Below are 20,046 nucleotides of genomic sequence, written 5' to 3' on the forward strand. Positions count from 1 at the left end.
CTTTAAATGGAATCTCAAAGTATACTTACCTTATTAACCAACTCAACTTGTTAGAAAAAGGTGTATGTACTTTCTCTTTTTGCACAAATGTATATGTGATTCTTAAAATCAATGTTCTCTTGCTCCATGCTAAAGCATTTTACATTACAAATATTCTTTTGTTTTCATGTGAACTTACTTGAACTTTGTCATTTCACTAGCTTTAAGGAGATTATCTAAATCACATTTTTACTATAAACAGACAGTCTACTCCCAGCTATTTGTGCTGATTACCAAACCTCATATTCTTTTTGTTTTCATCTTAATTACTGAAAACACAGCAAATGTATTCTTCCTGCTTATGTTATAATACTACATGAAACCACTGGAAAAATGGGAGGGAAAAGTCACCCACCTTGACCAAACCTGGTGCCATATATACAAAAAATTTTAATTCCAACAAATGCCTTAAGAGAATGACCCATATATTAAACTAAACAGAAGTAGTATTACTATAACAATTTCTAGTTCATTGCTATAGACGAGGGAAAATATTTCCAGAAATATTATAATCTATATGAAAAGTGCCAAAAATTGGACAATAAATGACACATACTATTTGGTATGTTACGATATGAAACTAATTTTCTCAGCAACCAATAATATGAACCTCTCTCCAAAATCAGTGAACATTAGTCTCTTATCAGAACATTAAAGTTTATTTTCATTTAGTACCAAACCAAAAATGAAACCCTCAGCCATCGAGTCAAGTCCAACTCATAACAACTCTATAGGACACAGTAGAACTTCCCCACAGTTTCTAGAGAGTGGCTGGTGGATTCAAATGGCCGACCCATTAGTTAGCAGATGAGCTCTTAACCACTGCGCCAAGAGACCCATTGCCACTGAGTCGATACCAACTCACAGGACCCTATAGGACAGAGTAGAACTGTCCCACACGGCTTCCAAGGAACGGCTGGTGGATTCAAACTGCTGACCTTTTGGTTGACAGCCACAGCACTTAAGCAATGCGTCACCAGGGCTCCTATCAACAAATTAGATCTTCCAAAACAGCTATTCGTTACAAGATTATTTATAATAACAAAAGACTAAAGGCAGAAAAACAACTCAAACAGGAAGTCTATGGGGGCAGCTCCTGTCTGGAAGTGAGATGAGAAGCCAGAGAGGGGACAGGGGCTGGTTGAATGGACATGAGGAATTCAGAGTGGAGAGGAGCAGTGTGCTGTCTCATTAGCGGGAGAGCAGCTAGGAGTACATAAAAACCAAAAACCAAACCCAGTGCCGTCGAGTCGATTCCAACTCATAGCGACCCTATAAGACAGAGTAGAACTGCCCCACAGAGCTTCCAAGGAGCGCCTGGTGGATTTGAACTGCCGACCTTTTGGTTAGCAGCCGCAGCACTTAACCACTACACCACCAGGATTTCCAGGAGTACACAGCAAGGTGTATATGAGTTTTTGTATGAGAGACTGACTTGATTTGTAAACTTTCACTTAAAGCACAATAAAAAGATGAACAAAAAAGGCTGGGGGGGGGACTCAAATGTCTATCCATCAGTAGGGAACTGGTTAAATAAACTATGTTACATCTATAAAATGGGATATGACGCAGCTGGAACAGAAAGGGGAAAACATCTATGTGGTGCTCTCCAGGATAGGGTGTTACGTGAAAAAAGTGAAGGCAGGAAAGTAAGCATTTCTGTATAAAAAAGGTAAGAAAATATGAACAGCCACATACATGCTTTCTTATATTTTCAAACAGAAACAGAATAAGCCTGACTACACTAAGGGAGACAAGAGAAATAAGAAAGGGGAAGAGTGGACATGCATAGAAGCTAGACTCGCTGAACGTTCCTTGTCTTACAGTTTTGAGTTTGGAACTATGTGCTTTACATAATTAAAAAATAAAATCAAAAGAAAAAAGCAAAATACACACACATATACAAGTTTTTAAATTGAAATAATGTTTCAAATACCATCACAAGAAGTACCTGTGCATTGGGTACTCAGCTAAGGATATGAGGGGCAAAGGAAAAACTTTTAAAGCTGTATTATGGTAGAAATGGATTTTATCCTTCAGGTGGGTCACAGTCATGCTAAGTTAAGTTTTCCCTTCAGCACTTACTCCCTCAAGAAGCTAAATAAATCAAGGGCACAAAGAGGGGAGAAATAATATCTTAAAAAAAAGTCATGTTATTTAAAGCAAAAGACTTTTAATATTTAGTGATAGTTCTTAAAATTCACCTATACTCATAAGTATTTTGCTCATACCCCTTTCCATCCCTACAGGTTCTTTGTTTGGAATTGAACCTACAACCATATTATCCTACTACTTAAAGTTTCTCTATGTGGAATGTACTTCATCTTTGTAAGGAAGGGTACTGCCCTGATTAAGAGCTAAAAATTCACAAGAATTTTTCTTCTTCTGCTAAGAGCTCACAAAACTCAGTACTCCCTCCACTCTTCTTTGTTCCCTTCTTAGGGCCAGGAGCTTGGGGCACAGAGTTATGGGTGCTCCCAATAGATATCTAACAAGAGCTGCCATCAGTGAGCCAGACTTAGAATAACTAAGCATAAATATAACCAGTTAATCACATTTTTTCCCTTCCTAATCATTCACAAAAGCTAAAAGTGCCAGTAAAATCACTATTCAAACAAAAGAGCTCTAAGAAATATTAACACAAATTCCAAATAATTTTAGTACTAATGATTAAGTAACTTTAGATAATAGTAGTAGATATTCCAAAACTTAATATATTGTCAGAATGAAAACACGCAAGGGAAAGGAATTAAATATTTAAGTGTAAAATTATTTAATTCCATAAATGTACAGTCCTAGAGTCAAAAATATTTGACACTGAACACTGTGATTATCAGAAAATATGCCTTCATTCACAGCATCTTAGAATATGAAAGCTAAAATAAACCAAGACCTCATATAAAACTTATGAACATTTTGCAAATCACAAAAGACATTAAATAATATGAAACAAGTAGGAAATACCAATTTCTCATATTTTAACAACACCCATGAGAACTGTTCTTGATGACATTATTTTCACTCGAGTGTTTTTAGAATCACCTAATGTTGCTGTCACTGTTGGTATTTCCTACTTGTTTCATATTATTTAATGTCTTTTGTGATTTGCAAAATGTTCATAAGTTTTATATGAGTTCTTGGTTTATTTTAGCTTTCATATTCTAAGATGCTCTGAATGAAGGCATATTTTCTGATAATCACAGTGTTCAGTGTCAAATATTTTTGACTCTACGACTGTACATTTATGGAATTAAATAATTTTACACTTAAATAATTCCTTTCCCTTGCATGTTTTCATTCTGACAATATATTAAGTTTTGGAATATCTACTACTATTATCTAAAGTTACTTAATCATTAGTACTAAAATTATTCCGCCTCATAGCAACCCCATGTACAACACAAAGAAACACTGCCCAGTCCTGCACTACCCCTGCAATTGTTGTTATGCTTAAGCCCATTGTTGCTGCAAGTGTGTCAATCCTAAACATCTAATGGTTCTTACGAAATGTAAGGGAGAGGCAAGAAGTAGATGAAAAGCCGACAAATAAATACTATTTCCCTTTTCAATCCACATTTCACTCATGTTGTTGTTATTGGATACTTTCATCTAAAAACTCAGACTGAGATTTCCATATTTAATCAATTTCAAGGTCAATTTCACCGCTACCATTAGAGTCGAGAGGTGGGCTGTCCACTAAGGTCGGCAGCCATTAGCCACATGTGGCTACTGGGGACTTGATAGGTAGCTTATCCGAATTGAGATGTGCCGTAAGTGTAAAATACACAAAAAATTTTAAAGGCAGTATTAAAAAGAATAAATTTTTTAATGGATTGCTTGCTGAAATAACATCTTTTATACACCAGGTTAAATAAAATATATTATTAAAATTAATTTTACCTGTTTCTTTTTATGTGCTTTATTGTAGTTACTAGAACAATTAAATTTACATTTGCGGCTCACGTACTACCACTAGACAGCGCGAGTCTGGAATGCTGTTTCACAACATTCATTTTCTGATTTCTCTAACAACTGTGAAAAACTGTGTCCTCCTGTCAATTTTCTTTTCATTGCCAATGTAAGCTAAAACTTAAAAATTCTCAATTCTCAACTGTATTCAATGAAACAAACTAAAGAAAAAACAGAGGACAACAGTGACAATGAATACAAAGACAGTGTCTTCAGACTTCTTTTATACCTTTTTTGAAAGATGATGCAATACTTTGGGCAGTGCAAAATTAAAACTGAAGGACAATAAAAATCCACTGCTGTCAAGTCAATTCCCACTCAAAGCAATGATTTATTTCATTATTGCATCATCTTTTCAGGCAATTCCATCACTTTCCCACTTTCTCACAGTTAGGAATAATTGATATTGATAAATAACTCTTAGGATGATAAAACAGCAAAATACTTCAAGATACTGGAAAAAGTAAAACACTAAGCTCCTATCTTGGATTAGCCACCTTTTAAACTGCCACTTTTTTAAAAATATTATTTATGCTTCTTCCTCTTAAATAAAAATTTAAGAAAAAATTAATGAAATAGAGTATTTTTAAAATGCTCTAAAGTACTGTTTACCACACATTATTCTCTAAAATATGATATTTTACAGTATATCAACTAACATAAAAGCAATCAGAAAAAACGTACTAGTATAACAGACTTAAGGAAAAAAAATATGTTCTATCTTTTCAAAGAAAATTCAACCCAAATTATACTAATTCAAGGACAATGTCTGGATTTAGGAAATAATGTTGTAAATCAAAAGTAAAGAGGATAGATAAGACAGATAAAAAAAAAAAAAGAAGTCAAACAAGCATCACCAGAGTGCCCCCTTTTCATAAAAATTAGACACACATGCTAATTGGGACAAATACTAAAAAGTAGTAGCTGAGTGGGAAAAAAATAACAGGAAAAGAGTAGAGTAAGAACAAACTGGAAAACTGAGACCACCACAAGAAATACCTGTATATAACGAGGATTCTTTCAATTCCATCAATGTGTCTTTCCAATTCCTGTACCAAGGAACACTAGCTTTAACTGACCGATGTGATGAAGAAAACATGGCACTGTTAAGCTAGGCTGATGGGGTAAATATATAACATGTATTCCCTAGAACGGGAAAAAAGTATGCTCAATCACATCAACAGGAAACACTAAAAGTGTGCTTCTGGACATAATAATTAATACCTTATTCAAAACTGATAAAAATCACTTTTTAGGAGGCGGGGCCAAGATGCCGGACTAGGTGGACGCTACCGCGGATCCCTCTTGCAACAAAGACTCGGAAAAACAAGTGAATCAATCACATACATAACAATCTACTAACCCTGAACAACAAACACAGATTTAGAGACGGAGAACAAACAAATACGGAGAGGCAGCGATTGTTTTCAGAGCCAGGAGCCAGCGCACCGGTCAGTGGATTTTCTGGAAAAACTAGTTTCCCGGTGATGGCTCGGAGACAGCAGTCCATATCAACCACATAACGAAGCAGACCATGACAGCTTCTCCAACCCCCCAAACAAAAGAATCAAAATCTTTCCCAAATGAAGATACAATCCTGGAATTATCAGATACAGAATATAAAAAACTAATTTACAGAATGCTTCAAGACATCACAAACAAAATAAGGCAAACTGCAGAAAAAGCCAAGGAATACACCAATAAAACTGTTGAAGAACTCAAAAAGATTATTCAAGAACATAGTGGAAAAATTAATAAGTTGCAAGAATCCATAAAGAGACAGCATGTAGAAATCCAAAAGATTAACAATAAAATTACAGAACTAGACAATGCAATAGGAAGTCAGAGGAGCAGACTCAAGCAGTTAGGACCAGGGAATCAACACCAACATAGCTGAAAAAAAATCAGATAAAAAAATTTAAAAAAATGAAGAAACCCTAAGAATCATGTGGGACTCTATCAAGAAGGATAACTTGTGGGTGATTGGAGTCCCAGAACAGGGAGGGGGGACAGAAAACACTGAGAAAATAGTTGAAGAACTCCTGACACAAAACTTCCCTGACATCATGAAAGACGAAAGGATATCTATCCAAGATGCTCATCGAACCCCATTTAAGATTGATCCAAAAAGAAAAACACCAACTCGCCAAAACCAAAGATAAAGAGAAAATTTTAAAATCAGCCAGGGAGAAAAGAAAGGTTTCCTTCAAGGGAGAATCAATAAGTTCAGACTACTCAGCAGAAACCATGCAGGCAAGAAGGGAATGGGATGACATATACAGAGCACTGAAGGAGAAAAACTGCCAGCCAAGGATCATATATCCAGCAAAACTCTCCCTGAAATATGAAGGCGAAATTAAGATATTTACAGATAAACACAAGTTTAGAGACTTTGCAAAAACCAAACCAAAGCTACAAGAAATACTAAAGGATATTGTTTGGTCAGAAAACCAGTAATATCAGATACCAGCACAACACAAGGCCACAAAACAGAACATCCTGATATCAACTCAAATAGGGAAATCACAAAAACAAATTAAGATTAATTAAAAAAAAAAAAAATACACATAACAGGGAATCATGGAAGTCAATAGGTAAAAGATCACAATAATCAAAAAGAGGGACTAAATACAGGAGGCATTGAACTGCCAGATGGAGAGTGATAGAAGGCGATATAGAACGATACAAGTTAGGTTTTTACTTAGAAAAATAGGGGTAAATAATAAGGTAACCACAAAAAGGTATAACAACTCCATAACTCGAGAAAAACATAAGGACTCAACTAACATAAAGTCAAACACTATGAAAATGAGGATCTCACAATTTACTAAGAAAAATGTCTCAGCACAAAAAAGTATGTGGAAAAATGAAATGGCCAACAACACACATGAAAAGGCATCAAAATGACAACACTAAAAACTTATTTATCTATAATTACGCTGAATGTAAATGGACTAAACGCACCAATAAAGAGACAGAGAGTCATGGACTGGATAAAGAAACACGATCCATCTATATGCTGCCTACAAGAGACACACCTTAGACTTAGAGACACAAACAAAAGCAACTCAAAGGATGGAAAAAAATATATCAAGGAAACAATAAGTAAAAAAGAAGAGGAGCAGCAATATTAATTTCTGACAAAATAGACTTTCGACTTAAATCTACCACAAAGGATAAAGAAGGACACTATATAATGATAAAAGGGACAATTGATTAGGAAGACATAACCATATTAAATATTTATGCACCCAATGACAGGGCTGCAAGATACGTAAATCAAATTTTAACAGAATTGAAAAGTGAGATAGATACCTCCACAATTATAGTAGGAGACTTCAACACATCACTTTCGGAAAAGGACAGGACATCCAGTAAGAAGCTCAAAAGAGACACGGAAGACCTACTTACAACAATCAACCAACTTGACCTCATTGACTTATACAGAACTCTCCACCCAACTGCTGCAAAGTATACTTTTTTTCCTAGCGCACATGGAACATTCTCTAGAATAGACCACATATTAGGTCATAAAACAAATCTTTGCAGAGTCCAAAACATCGAAATATTACGAAGCATCTTCTCAGACCACAAGGCAATAAAACTAGAAATCAATAACAGAAAAACTAGGGAAAAGAAATCAAATACTTGGAAAATGAACAATACCCTCCTGAAAAAAGACTGGGTTATACAAGACATCAAGCAGGGAATAAGGAAATTCATAGAATGCAACGAGAATGAAAATACTTCCTACCAAAACCTCTGGGACACAGCAAAAGCAGTGCTCAGAGGCCAATTTATATCGATAAATGCACACATACAAAAAGAAGAAAGAGCCAAAATCAGAGAACTGTCCCGACAACTTGAACAAATAGAAAGTGAGCAACAAAAGAACCCATCAGGCACCAGAAGAAAACAAATAATAAAAATTAGAGCTGAACTAAATGAATTGGAGAACAGAAAAACAAGTGAAAGAATTAACAAAGCCAAAAGCTGGTTCTTCGAAAAAATTAACAAAATTGATAAACCATTGGCTAGACTGACTAAAGAAATACATGAAAGGAAACAAATAACCCGAATAAGAAACGAGAAGCACCACATCACAACTGAACCAAATGAAATTAAAAGAATCATTTCAGATTACTACGAAAAATTGTACTCTAACAAATTTGAAAACCTAGAAGAAATGGATGAATTCTTGGAAAAACACTACCTACCTAAACTAACACATTCAGAAGCAGAACAACTAAATAGACCCATAACAAAAAAAGAGATTGAAACGGTAATCACAAAACTTCCAACAAAAAAAAGCCCTGGCCCGGACGGCTTCACTGCAGAGTTCTACCAAACCTTCAGAGAAGACTTAACACCACTACTACTGAAGGTATTTCAAAGCATAGAAAATGACGGAATACTACCCGACTCATTCTATGAAGCCACCATCTCCCTGATACCAAAACCAGGTAAAGACATTACAAAAAAAGAAAATTATAGACCTATATCCCTCATGAACATAGATGCAAAAATCCTCAACAAAATTCTAGCCAATAGAACCCAACAACATATCAAAAAAATAATTCACCCTGATCAAGTGGGATTTATACCAGGTATGTAAGGCTGGTTTAATATCAGAAAAACCATTAATGTAATCCATCACATAAACAAAACAAAAGAAAAAAACCACATGATCTTATCAATTGAAGCAGAAAAGGCACTTGACAAAGTCCAACACCCATTTATGATAAAAAAACTCTTACCAAAATAGGAATTGAAGGAAAATTCCTCAACATAATAAAGGGCATCTATGCAAAGCCAACAGCCAATATCACTCTAAATGGAGAGAACCTGAAAGCATTTCCCTTGAGAACGGGAACCAGACAAGGATGCCCTTTATCACCGCTCTTATTCAACATCGTACTTGAAGTCCTAGCCAGGGCAATTAGGCTAGACAAAGAAATAAAGGGTATCCGGATTGGCAAGGAGGAAGTAAAGTTATCACTATTTGCAGATGACATGATCTTATACACAGAAAACCCTAAGGAATCCTCCAGAAAACTACTGAAACTAATAGAAGAGTTTGGCAGAGTCTCAGGTTATAAAATAAACATACAAAAATCACTTGGATTCCTCTACATCAACAAAAAGAACATCGAAGAGGAAATCACCAAATCAATACCATTCACAGTAGCCCCCAAGAAAATAAAATACTTAGGAATAAATCTTACCAAGGATGTAAAAGACCTATACAAAGAAAACTACAAAGCTCTACTACAAGAAATTCAAAAGGACATACTTAAGTGGAAAAACATACCTTGCTCATGGATAGGAAGACTTAACATAGTAAAAATGTCTATTCTACCAAAAGCCATCTATACATATAACGCACTTCCGATCCAAATTCCAATGTCATATTTTAAGGGGATAGAGAAACAAATCACCAATTTCATATGGAAGGGAAAGAAGCCCCGGATAAGCAAAGCATTACTGAAAAAGAAGAAGAAAGTGGGAGGCCTCACTCTACCTGATTTCAGAACCTATTATACAGCTACAGTAGTCAAAACAGCCTGGTACTGGTACAACAACAGGCACAGAGACCAATGGAACAGAATTGAGAACCCAGATATAAATCCATCCACATATGAGCAGCTGATATTTGACAAAGGACCAGTGTCAGTCAATTGGGGAAATGATAGTCTTTTTAACAAATGGTGCTGGCATAACTGGATATCCATTTGCAAAAGAATGAAACAGGACCCATACCTCACACCATGCACAAAAACTAACTCCAAGTGGATCAAAGACCTAAACATAAAGACTAAAACGATAAAGATCATGGAAGAAAAAATAGGGACAACCCTAGGAGCCCTAATACAGGGCATAAACAGAATACAAAACATTACCAAAAATGATGAAGAGAAACCAGGTAACTGGGAGCTCCTAAAAATCAAACACCTATGCTCATCTAAAGACTTCACCAAAAGAGTAAAAAGACCACCTACAGACTGGGAAAGAATTTTCAGCTATGACATCTCCGACCAGCACCTGATCTCTAAAATCTACATGATTCTGTCAAAACTCAACCACAAAAAGACAAACAACCCAATCAAGAAGTGGGCAAAGGATATGAACACACATTTCACTAAAGAAGATACTCAGGCAGCCAATAGATACATGAGAAAATGCTCTCGATCATTAGCCATTAGAAAAATGCAAATTAAAACTACGATGAGATTCCATCTCACACCAACAAGGCTGGCATTAATCCAAAAAACACAAAAGAATAAATGTTGGAGAGGCTGCGGAGAGATTGGAACTCTTATACACTGCTGGTGGGAATGTCAAATGGTACAACCACTTTGGAAATCTATCTGGCATTATCTTAAACAGTTAGAAATAGAACTACCATACAACCCAGAAATCCCACTCCTCGGAATATACCCTAGAGATACAAGAGCCTTCACACAAACAGATACATGCACACCCATGTTTATTGCAGCTCTGTTTACAATAGCAAAAAGCTGGAAGCAACCAAGGTGTCCATCAACGGATGAATGGGTAAATAAATTGTGGTATATTCACACAATGGAATACTATGCATCGATAAAGAACAGTGACGAATCTCTGAAACATTTCATAACATGCAGGAACCTGGAAGGCATTATGCTGAGCGAAATTAGTCAGAGGCAAAAGGACAAATATTGTATAAGACCACTATTATAAGATCTTGAGAAACAGTAAAAACTGAAAAGAACACATACTTTTGTGGTTACGAGGGGGGGAGGGAGGGAGGGAGGGAGAGGGTTTTTTATTGATTCATCAGTAGATAAGAACTGCTTTGGGTGAAGGGAAAGACAACACTCAATACATGGAAGGTCAGCTCAATTGGACTGGACCAAAAGCAAAGAAGTTTCCGGGATAAAATGAACGCTTCAAAGGTCAGCGGAGCAAGCGCGGGGGTCTGGGGAACATGGTTTGTGGGGACTTCTAAGTCAATTGGCAAAATAATTCTATTATGAAATCATTCTGCATCCCACTTTGAAATGTGGCGTCTGGGGTCTTAAATGCTAACAAGCGGCCATCTAAGATGCAGCAATTGGTCTCAACCCACCTGGAGCAAAGGAAAATGAAGAACACCAAGCCCACACAGCAACTAAGAGCCCAAGAGACAGAAAGGGCCACATGAACCAGAGACCTACATCATCCTGAGACCAGAAGAACTAGTTGGTGCCCGACCAAAATTGATGACTGCCCTGACAGGGAGCACAGCAGAGGACCCCTGAGGGAGCAGGAGATCAGTGGGATGCAGACCCCAAATTCTCATAAAAAGACCAAACTTAATGGTCTGACTGAAACTGGAGGAATCCCAGCGGCCATGCTCTCCAGACCTTCTGTTGACACAGGACAGGAACCATCCCCGAAGACAACTCATCAGAAATGAAAGGGACTGGTCAGCGGGTGGGAGAGAGACGCTGATGAAGAGTGAGCTAATTATATCAGGTGGACACTTGAGATTGTGTTGGCAACTCTTGTCTGGAGGGGGGATGGGAGGATAGAGAGAGAGGGAAGCCGGCAAAATTGTCAAGAAAGGAGAGACTGAAAGGGCTGACTCAAGATGGGGAGAGTAAGTGGGAGTAGGGAGTGAGATGTATGTAAACTTATATGTGACAGACTGATTGGATTTGTAAACGTTCACTTGAAGCTTAATAAAAGTTATTAAAAAAAAAAAAGCAAAGAAGTTTCGGGGATAAAATGAACGCTTCAAAGGTCAGCGGAGCAGGGGCGAGGGCCTGGGGAAAATGGTTTGAGGGGACTTCTATGTCAATTGGCAAAATAATTCTATTATGAAAACATTCTGCATCCCACTTTGAAATGTGGCGTCTGGGGTCTTAAAGGCTAACAAGCGGCCATCTAAGATACATCAATTGGTCTCAACGCACCGGGAGCAAAGGAAAATGAAGAACACCAAGGTCACACGACAACTAGGAGCCCAACAGACAGAAAGGGCCACATGAACCAGAGACCTACATCATCCTGAGACCAGAAGAACTAGTTGGTGCCCGGCCACAATCGATGACTGCCCTGACAGGGAGCACAATAGAGAACTCCTGAGGCAACAGGAGATCAGTGGGATACAGACCCCAAATTCTCATAAAAAGACCATACTTAATGGTCTGACTGAGACTAGAGGAATCCTGGCGGCCATGCTCCCCAGACCTTCTGTTGGCACAGGACAGGAACCATCCCCGAAGACAACTCATCAGACATGAAAGGGACTGGTCAGCGGGCGGGAGAGAGATGCTGATGAAGAGTCAGCTAATTATATCAGGTGGACACTTGAAAGTGTGTTGGCAGCTCTTGTCTGGAGGCGGGATGGGAGGATAGAGAGAGAGGGAAGCTGGCAAAATCGTCACGAAAGGAGAGTCTGAAAGGGCTGACTCAATAGGGGAAGAGCAGGTGGGAGTACGGAGTAAGATGTATGTAAACTTATATGTGACAGACTGATTGGATTTGTAAACACTCACTTGAAGCTTAATAAAAGTTAATAAAAAAAAAATCACTTTTTAAAATCTCCAAAGACAACCATATTATTCTGCTATGGAATGAATTCAGTATTTCGGTCTTCAGGACCAATATAAAAACAAAGCTGAAAAAAGCTGGATGTTAAACTGCTTCCGGTATGTAGTTTAGGAATTTATCCTATTTGGGATTCTTTTCAAAATCTGCCTCAAGAGTTCAGCTACAGTAGTGCCTTCCCCACTTTTAAGGGCAAATAGCACTCAATCCTTCCTTGTGCAGGGATGTTGAGAGGGGCCTGAGGATGAATGCAAGCAATGCAATTAGACGAAATAATTCTTCATGACCAAATCATGGCCACGCTGTTCTTATAAACCACCCACCAAACCACTTTAACAGACTGCTTACACCCCCCCGCTTCCCCCACCACAGCATACAGATAACCAGGCAGCACATCTGAGAATCCTTCTCCGGAGAAGCTAAATGGCCGCAAAGAAAAGAACTACAAGTACTAAAAAACTGGGCAATGCTCAAGCCTATTCACAGCCTCACCATCCAATAAAATAAAGAAGTCTGCTTCCTGAGAAGCATCTCCTACGTCCATTTAGGGTTTGAGTACATCACTCTGAAATAAAAAATAATGTCAAAGGCTCATCAGACATTTGAAGGAAGTTTCCAATATAAAAAAGACAATAAAACAAACTAAAAAAATAATACGGGAGAAAAAGTACAGGATAAAAGAAAACTTAAAAACAAAAGGAAGCCAACAACAACAAAAATTTTTTAATATTCTCAGAGTTAAGATACCCCGCCATGTAACAACAGCACGTCACACAAACAGAAAATCCAGAGAAAAAAGGAAAAGCCTCAACAACCAAAAACAAGTGACAGCCAAAATTAAACTATCAAGAGAAAAGTTGGAAGATAAAATGAAGGATATCCCCCAGAAAGTAAAACAAAAAGACAGAGATGGAGATGGACAATAGCAGAGAATAAAAACATCAGAGGATTAGCTCAGGAGGTTTTATATACAGCTAATTAGGAGTTCCAGAAAGGACAGAGAAAACAACGGGGAAGAAATTAAGAAATACACACAAAAATTTCTCAGAACTAAAGGGTATTTGTGACAAGATTATCAAAAGGGGCTCAGTACAGTAAGCGATAAAGGAGTCCACCGGGCCCTATCAATTTCAAAATAGCAAGGATAAAGAGCTTTTCAAGTTTGGAGAGATGGGAAGATATACCATCAAAATGGCATCCAGCTTCTCAAGAAAAATGTTGGAAGCTAGAGGAAAGTGGAACATTCCTTAGCGAAATGATTTCTAAGTAAAATAGACACAGCAAAGCTATCAATCCTGTATTAAAAAATAAACATTTTCGGACATAAACTTCTTAAAAATTTTACCTTCCATGCACCCTTTCTCTGGAGGCTGCTGGAGATGTCCTTCACCAAATTAGGGGAATACACCAAAAAAGATATGAACAAGAGACTACACGGAAGAGAAAAAAAGACAACTGTGGGGTAAGCCTTGAATGTGACGGAGTAGAACACTGTTTTCCACTGTTATTTCATCTTCTCCCTCCAATGAGCCTTTTTAGGCATATTTTTCTTAAATTGTTCCCCTTCAAGAATTTTTTTAAATGCAACCACAGATATTGTGTATCTACTTACGTACTGCAGCCCTTTAAGAGAGCCACAATCACGGTATTATCTAAGATTTTTCTGTCCCCCAAGAGCCAATTTTCACCCCAGTGATACTACCCTCATTGAGCATAAAATGTGGAGTAAAAAGAGATAAGACTTTTGGAAGGAAACCTTCAGGATAGAAATGTTGACAAATGGATTATCCAATAAATCTATCCAGTGGAAAATCCCATTAAGAGGCTGTAGGAGGTACAAGAGGCTAACAAAAGACACAAAGAAAATTCAGCAAGTTGTTTTTGAAAAGGCAATTATTAACTCCTGAAAAACAAAGTATTATATTACATAAGAAAGGACTGAAAGTCCATTGGTTCAGCATGAAAAAGTGAACAATACTTAGTCATAATATTGTGAACAATGAATATTAACCAAAGCTCATGAAAATTATATTAGGAAGATGGAGAAAAGAAGAAGAGGTATAATTAGGCTAAATCCTCATGAATCATAATGAGAAGGCAAAAATAAAATTTTAAATTGATTATGACAACGACGGCCATATAAAAATATTTCTTAAGAACACAAAATAAATACCAGAGGAAACATCTAATGAAGTTGTTCAAACAGGGCACAGGGAGCAGATCACTACTGTTTTGTCCTTATAAGTCTTTTTAGCATTATGTCTATGTGCATACTGTATATGATTTTGAAAAAAAAATTTTTTTTTTTTTACAGTAAAAGGTATTATAGGTTTTGAAGGTTAGGAAGATATTTGCAATATAAAAAAGATATTTTTGTTTGTTTAAATATGATAGTTAATCCCTCTCTGTGCCCCCTTAGTATTCTGGCTTATCAGATATATGCCATATCTATCACAATATTTTGTGATTATAATGTATTGTAAATTATACTGTATTATACAATCACTGTTTTACATATTTGTCTTCTTACCAGATTATGAACTTATACATTTCATTCACCTCTATATCTCAATACAAAGCATATAGCAGGAAATCAAAAAATACTTATTACACAAATAACAAAAATCTTAAGACTTTATAAAACAGAATCACACAACTAAAGATCTGAGCAAGGCCTTAATATCTAGTCAAGCTTTTTTTTCAGAGAAGGAAACCAAGTCTCAGAAACACTAAAGTGACTTATGCAAGTTATCCAATTAATGGCTAAAGCAGTATAAAAATTGGACATTCTGGCATTTGATTCACTCCCTTTCACACTATAACATGAATTTTCCACTGATTTGAAAGAGTTCAAATTCCATCACTTTCTCATATCCAAATTTTTGACTCATACTGAAACTATGCCAGGAACTGCTCAAAATATATATCGTAAAATTCAGATTCTTGTGATTTGTGAAGATAGTCATAATATTCTAAGATAAAAGTTACCAAGTCAACCTATCTTTCTGGAATTAAAATTAATGACATAAAAAGACAAAGTATGGAGCATTTAAACAAAATAATTCAATTATTTCTAACTATACAAGTGGAAAAAAAAATTTTTTTTTTTTTTTTAATACAAATGGAGCCAACTAACTTCGTGATCTAAAACATGCCATTTAAGTCCCTGGGCCTCTCAGTGAATACATTTAGGCAAATCTTTAAATATGCAATTAAAAGATACCAAAATATTAAATTATAAATTATGCTGACCTTAAAAGATTACTTTATTAGGCTGCTAAAATTTAAAAAAAAAAAAAAATCCTAATTAGAGGATATACTTTTGGTCTTTTGCCTCTAAAAATCTATCCAACATCCTTCAATTAAGTTCTTTTCATACTGGAAAAAAAGTCACACCAAATACAGCTAGCTCACTTGACACTCGCATATAATTTCACCTATCAATCTTGTTATGAAAATATTTACCATTCAAATCAGATTAAAAAACACTCAGAAAAGACTGTGTATTTATACATATTTTATGAAATTTTCCTCCACTGTAAGCAAAATAAAAATACAATAAACTTAATTATTTTTATGTAATCAGACTCTACATTTACGTCAAAAGAATATGTTGTTTTCTACCTTTTTATTCAGTCAACAATATTTATTATGACTATATTCTAGGTATTACTTTAAGCACTAGGAATAAAACAGAACTGAAGTTTCTGCCCTCATGGAGCTTGTATTAACTTTACAATCAGAACTACAAACATATTTTCATTATGAGTAGGATCATGAAACTCATAGTTTGAAAAGCTGCCTTTTACTTGATCACAACCTCCGTAAAAACAAGGACTGTGTTTTTCAACATCGTATTTCCCGGTTCTCCTAAACACTTAAATATTTGTTAAATGATCTCCAGGTTACGGAATTACTTTTTCTAACAACAGAAATTTTCATTTAAAAAATAATAAACCTTGTTACATACCACTGATGTTGAGGTCATAATCTCCTGCTGTAATCACATTAGCTACTAATCCTTCTGCAGGTTGACTGCCAGAAACAACATCGTTCAAAAGTTTACGAATGGCTCCAGGCTGAGGTGGTTGAGTAACAATGTTGCTTACTGCTATCTTCAAATTTTTAATTATGTGAAGCTGATTATTAGGATCTCTCATGTGAACTTTAAAAAAGGAAAAAAAAAAACCTGAAATTAATTCTACACAGTGCATAATAATTCAACTATAACAACAGCAATAAGAAAAAAAAAAAAAAAACAGCTAATGGTTTACAAACAAAAAAAGATGCTCCAATCAGAAACAGGAAATTCACAGTGGACTAGTCTTCCAGAAATACAATTGATTTACCACATTCCCTTATATAACAGCCTATTAAACAGGATTTGCTGCTTCTCCCGCAATGCTACTGCTCAGAATTTCCTACTGTAGGTTCTTTCCTTCCTCCTTATGTTTGGAGTTGCTGGGGATCAACCACCATCCATACCAAATCTCTAATTCTCACCTCACCCTAAGGCTGGTCCAGGGTAGTGTGAGGTCTGTGGTATTAACACTAAAGACAGTAAAGGGAAAGAAAGTGGAATTAAATGCTACATGCCAGCTTCCTTCTGCTCCCAGATTCCTTCTCCCAACCCAACACCCTCTGTCTCCACCCTGCTATGAGCCCTGGTGGTACAGTGGATAAGCACTCAGCTGCTAACTGAAAGATCAATGGTTCAACCCCACCAGCTGCTCTGCAGGAGAAAGACATGGCAGTCTGGTTCCATAAAAATTACAGCCTTGGCAACAGAGAACTCCTGAGGGAGCAGGAGAAGAGTGGGATGCAGACCCCAAATTCTGATAAAAAGACCAGACTTAATGGTCTAAGACTAGAAGAATCCCGGCGGTCATGGTCCCCAAACCTTCTGTTGGCCCAGGACAGGAACCACTCCTGAAGACTACTCATCAGACATGGAAGGGACTGGACAATGGGCTAGAGAGAGATGCTGATGAAGAGTAAGCTACTTGTATCAGGTGGACACTTGAGACTGTATTGGCATCTCCCATCTGGAGGGGAGATGGGAGGATAGAGAGGGTTAAAAACTGGCAAAAGGGTCACGAAAGGAGAGACTGGAAGAAGGGAGAGGGCTGACTCATTAGGGGGAGAGTAAATGGGAGTATGTAGTAAGGTGTCTTATATGTGACAGACTGACTTGATTTGTAAACTTTCACTTAAAGCACAATAAAAATTATTAAAAAAAAAATTACAGCCTTGGAAATTCTATGGGGCAGTTCTACTCTGTCCTATAGGGTTGCTATGAGTGGGAATCGACTAGACAGAGGGCAATGGGTTTGCTTTTCCACCCTGCTATATAGTCTCTGCCTCAGTCTATGAGATTTATAACCAGTGGTACGAAGCTTCGGGCCAGGGGTTCGCAGGCTATTGTAACAATAAAGTGCCCACAGTCCACAACAGGAAATTTGGGCACATTTTCTCATATAATCAGACAAGATTAGTTTCTATAACAGTATTAGAAGAGGTCCATTACAATGATTAAGGACCCAGCTTTTTGAGTCAGACCTTAATTTAAATTTCAATTCACCACTTATTAACTGGGTTATCCTGAACAACTTAACTTTTCCGCACTTTGGTTTCCCATGAATAATGCCTACTTCACAGAGTTATTTTAAGGATTAGATGAGAATAGGTGTAAAGCATTGAGCACCATGCCTGACATACTCAACTATATAATTAAGTGCTCAATAAGTGATGGAGGCAGCAGCAGGTACAACGATCTATCTCAGGTACATCACTGGATCATCATACACAAGAGACAACTTTGGAAAACTGCTTTTCAGTATTTAACCACTAAAAATGACACCTTTTTTTTAACCAATGGATAATGGTTTATACCGAACAGTGAGCTTTCAAGTTCAGGCCTGCCTATATCTTAAATAGTTACATCCATGAAGACTGTCTCAAATTTTCCTGTGTTCTCTGTTGATTTCCAAAATTTATATTAGAAAACGTAAGACTCAAAAATACTTTTAAAGTACTATACACAGTATGGATAAGTGTGCTTGTATCGTAAATATCAAGAGGAGTCCTGGTGGCACAGTGGTTAAGCACTCAGCTGCTAACCGAAAGACTGGCAGTTTGAACCCAGCAGCTTCTCTGTGGGAGAAAGATGTGGTAGCCTGCTTCCATAAAGACTACAGCCTATAGGACATTTCTTCGCTGTCCTATAGGGTCACTATGAGTCAGAATCAACTCAACCACAATGGGATTATAAATATAAACAGATGTACAAAAAGTATACACACAAATTTCATAATAATGGTTGCATTTTTATGATGAATGGAGTCCTGGTAGCACACTGGTTAAAAGCTCAGGGTGCTAACCAAAACGTTGGCAGTTCAAATCTACCAGCCACTCCTTGGAAACCCTATGCGGGCTGTTCTACTCGGTCCCAAATGGTTGCTATGAGTTGGAATTGACTCAATGGCAACAGGTTTTGGTTTTTTTATAAGAAAGTACACAGGACCAAGGAAGGGCAGAAAGGGGACTTCAACCATATATAATGTTTGATTTCTATTCAAAGAAAAGGAAAAGATAAAAAACAAATATGACAGAGGGTTAATGTTTATTAGTTCTGGGCAGTGGGGGAGCTGGATTCTCTGCATTTTTCTATAATTGTTAATGTTTTTTAGTTTAAAGACACTCACAGGCGTCTTTCCCTAATTAACTTCCACCAATGATCCCACTGAGGGCAACTAACAACAATAACATTCTCATGTAGTCCTCTCCCACATTATCCCAGGGTAGGCGTGTTTGACAAATAAACACAACAAAAGTGATGGTATATCACTTGTGACATAAGGTTATACAAGACTGCAGTTTCCATCCTCTCTGATTACTCACTCTGAGGGAAGCTAACTACCACGCATGGGGAAACTCAGGGAACCTATGGAGAGGCCCACTTCGCACAGAATTGAAGTCTCAGGCCAACAGCTAATAAGGAACCGAGGCTTAGCAGTAACCACATCTGCAAGCTTGGAAGGGGATTCTCCAGTCCCACATGACTGTAGCCCCAGCTGACAACTTGACTGCAGCCTCATGAGAGACTCTGAGCAGAACCATCCAGCTAATCCACTCCCAGATTCCTGAGAAACAGGGAGATAATAAATGTTTTTGTTTTACAGTGCTAAATGTTGGGGCAATCTGTAACACAAGAATAGATAACTAATAAACTGGGGTACTACAAAACCAACCTAATAAAGAGGAAGGCAAGAACTAAGAACGACTAAGAAAAATGCTTTTAAATTACACACAAAAACTATAACAGTACAAAAAATGAATTTATTTATCATATAACATCTTAATTTAAAAATGAAATTCAGCTCTACCACTGCCTTCCTTTTGTAGGTTACCATATAATTTCTTGAATACTATACAGTAAAACCTGCAAAAGCCAGAACCTGTGTA

General features: G+C 36.9%; 1 protein-coding gene across 3 annotated transcripts in view; it reads right to left on the bottom strand.

The window, feature by feature from the left end:
- Window positions 1-20,046, bottom strand: part of TRAPPC8 (trafficking protein particle complex subunit 8) — a 108,110-nt gene that overhangs the window by 81,503 nt on the left and 6,561 nt on the right. For all 3 annotated transcript variants that reach the window (XM_049900026.1, XM_049900024.1, XM_049900025.1), the window contains exon 2: window positions 16,553-16,747. In XM_049900026.1, coding sequence (XP_049755983.1) covers window positions 16,553-16,747 — 195 coding nt within the window. The remainder of the gene's footprint in view (window positions 1-16,552; window positions 16,748-20,046) is intronic.

This window comes from Elephas maximus, chromosome 11 (genome assembly GCF_024166365.1).
Source record: "Elephas maximus indicus isolate mEleMax1 chromosome 11, mEleMax1 primary haplotype, whole genome shotgun sequence".
In the NCBI taxonomy this organism is placed as follows: domain Eukaryota; kingdom Metazoa; phylum Chordata; class Mammalia; order Proboscidea; family Elephantidae; genus Elephas; species Elephas maximus.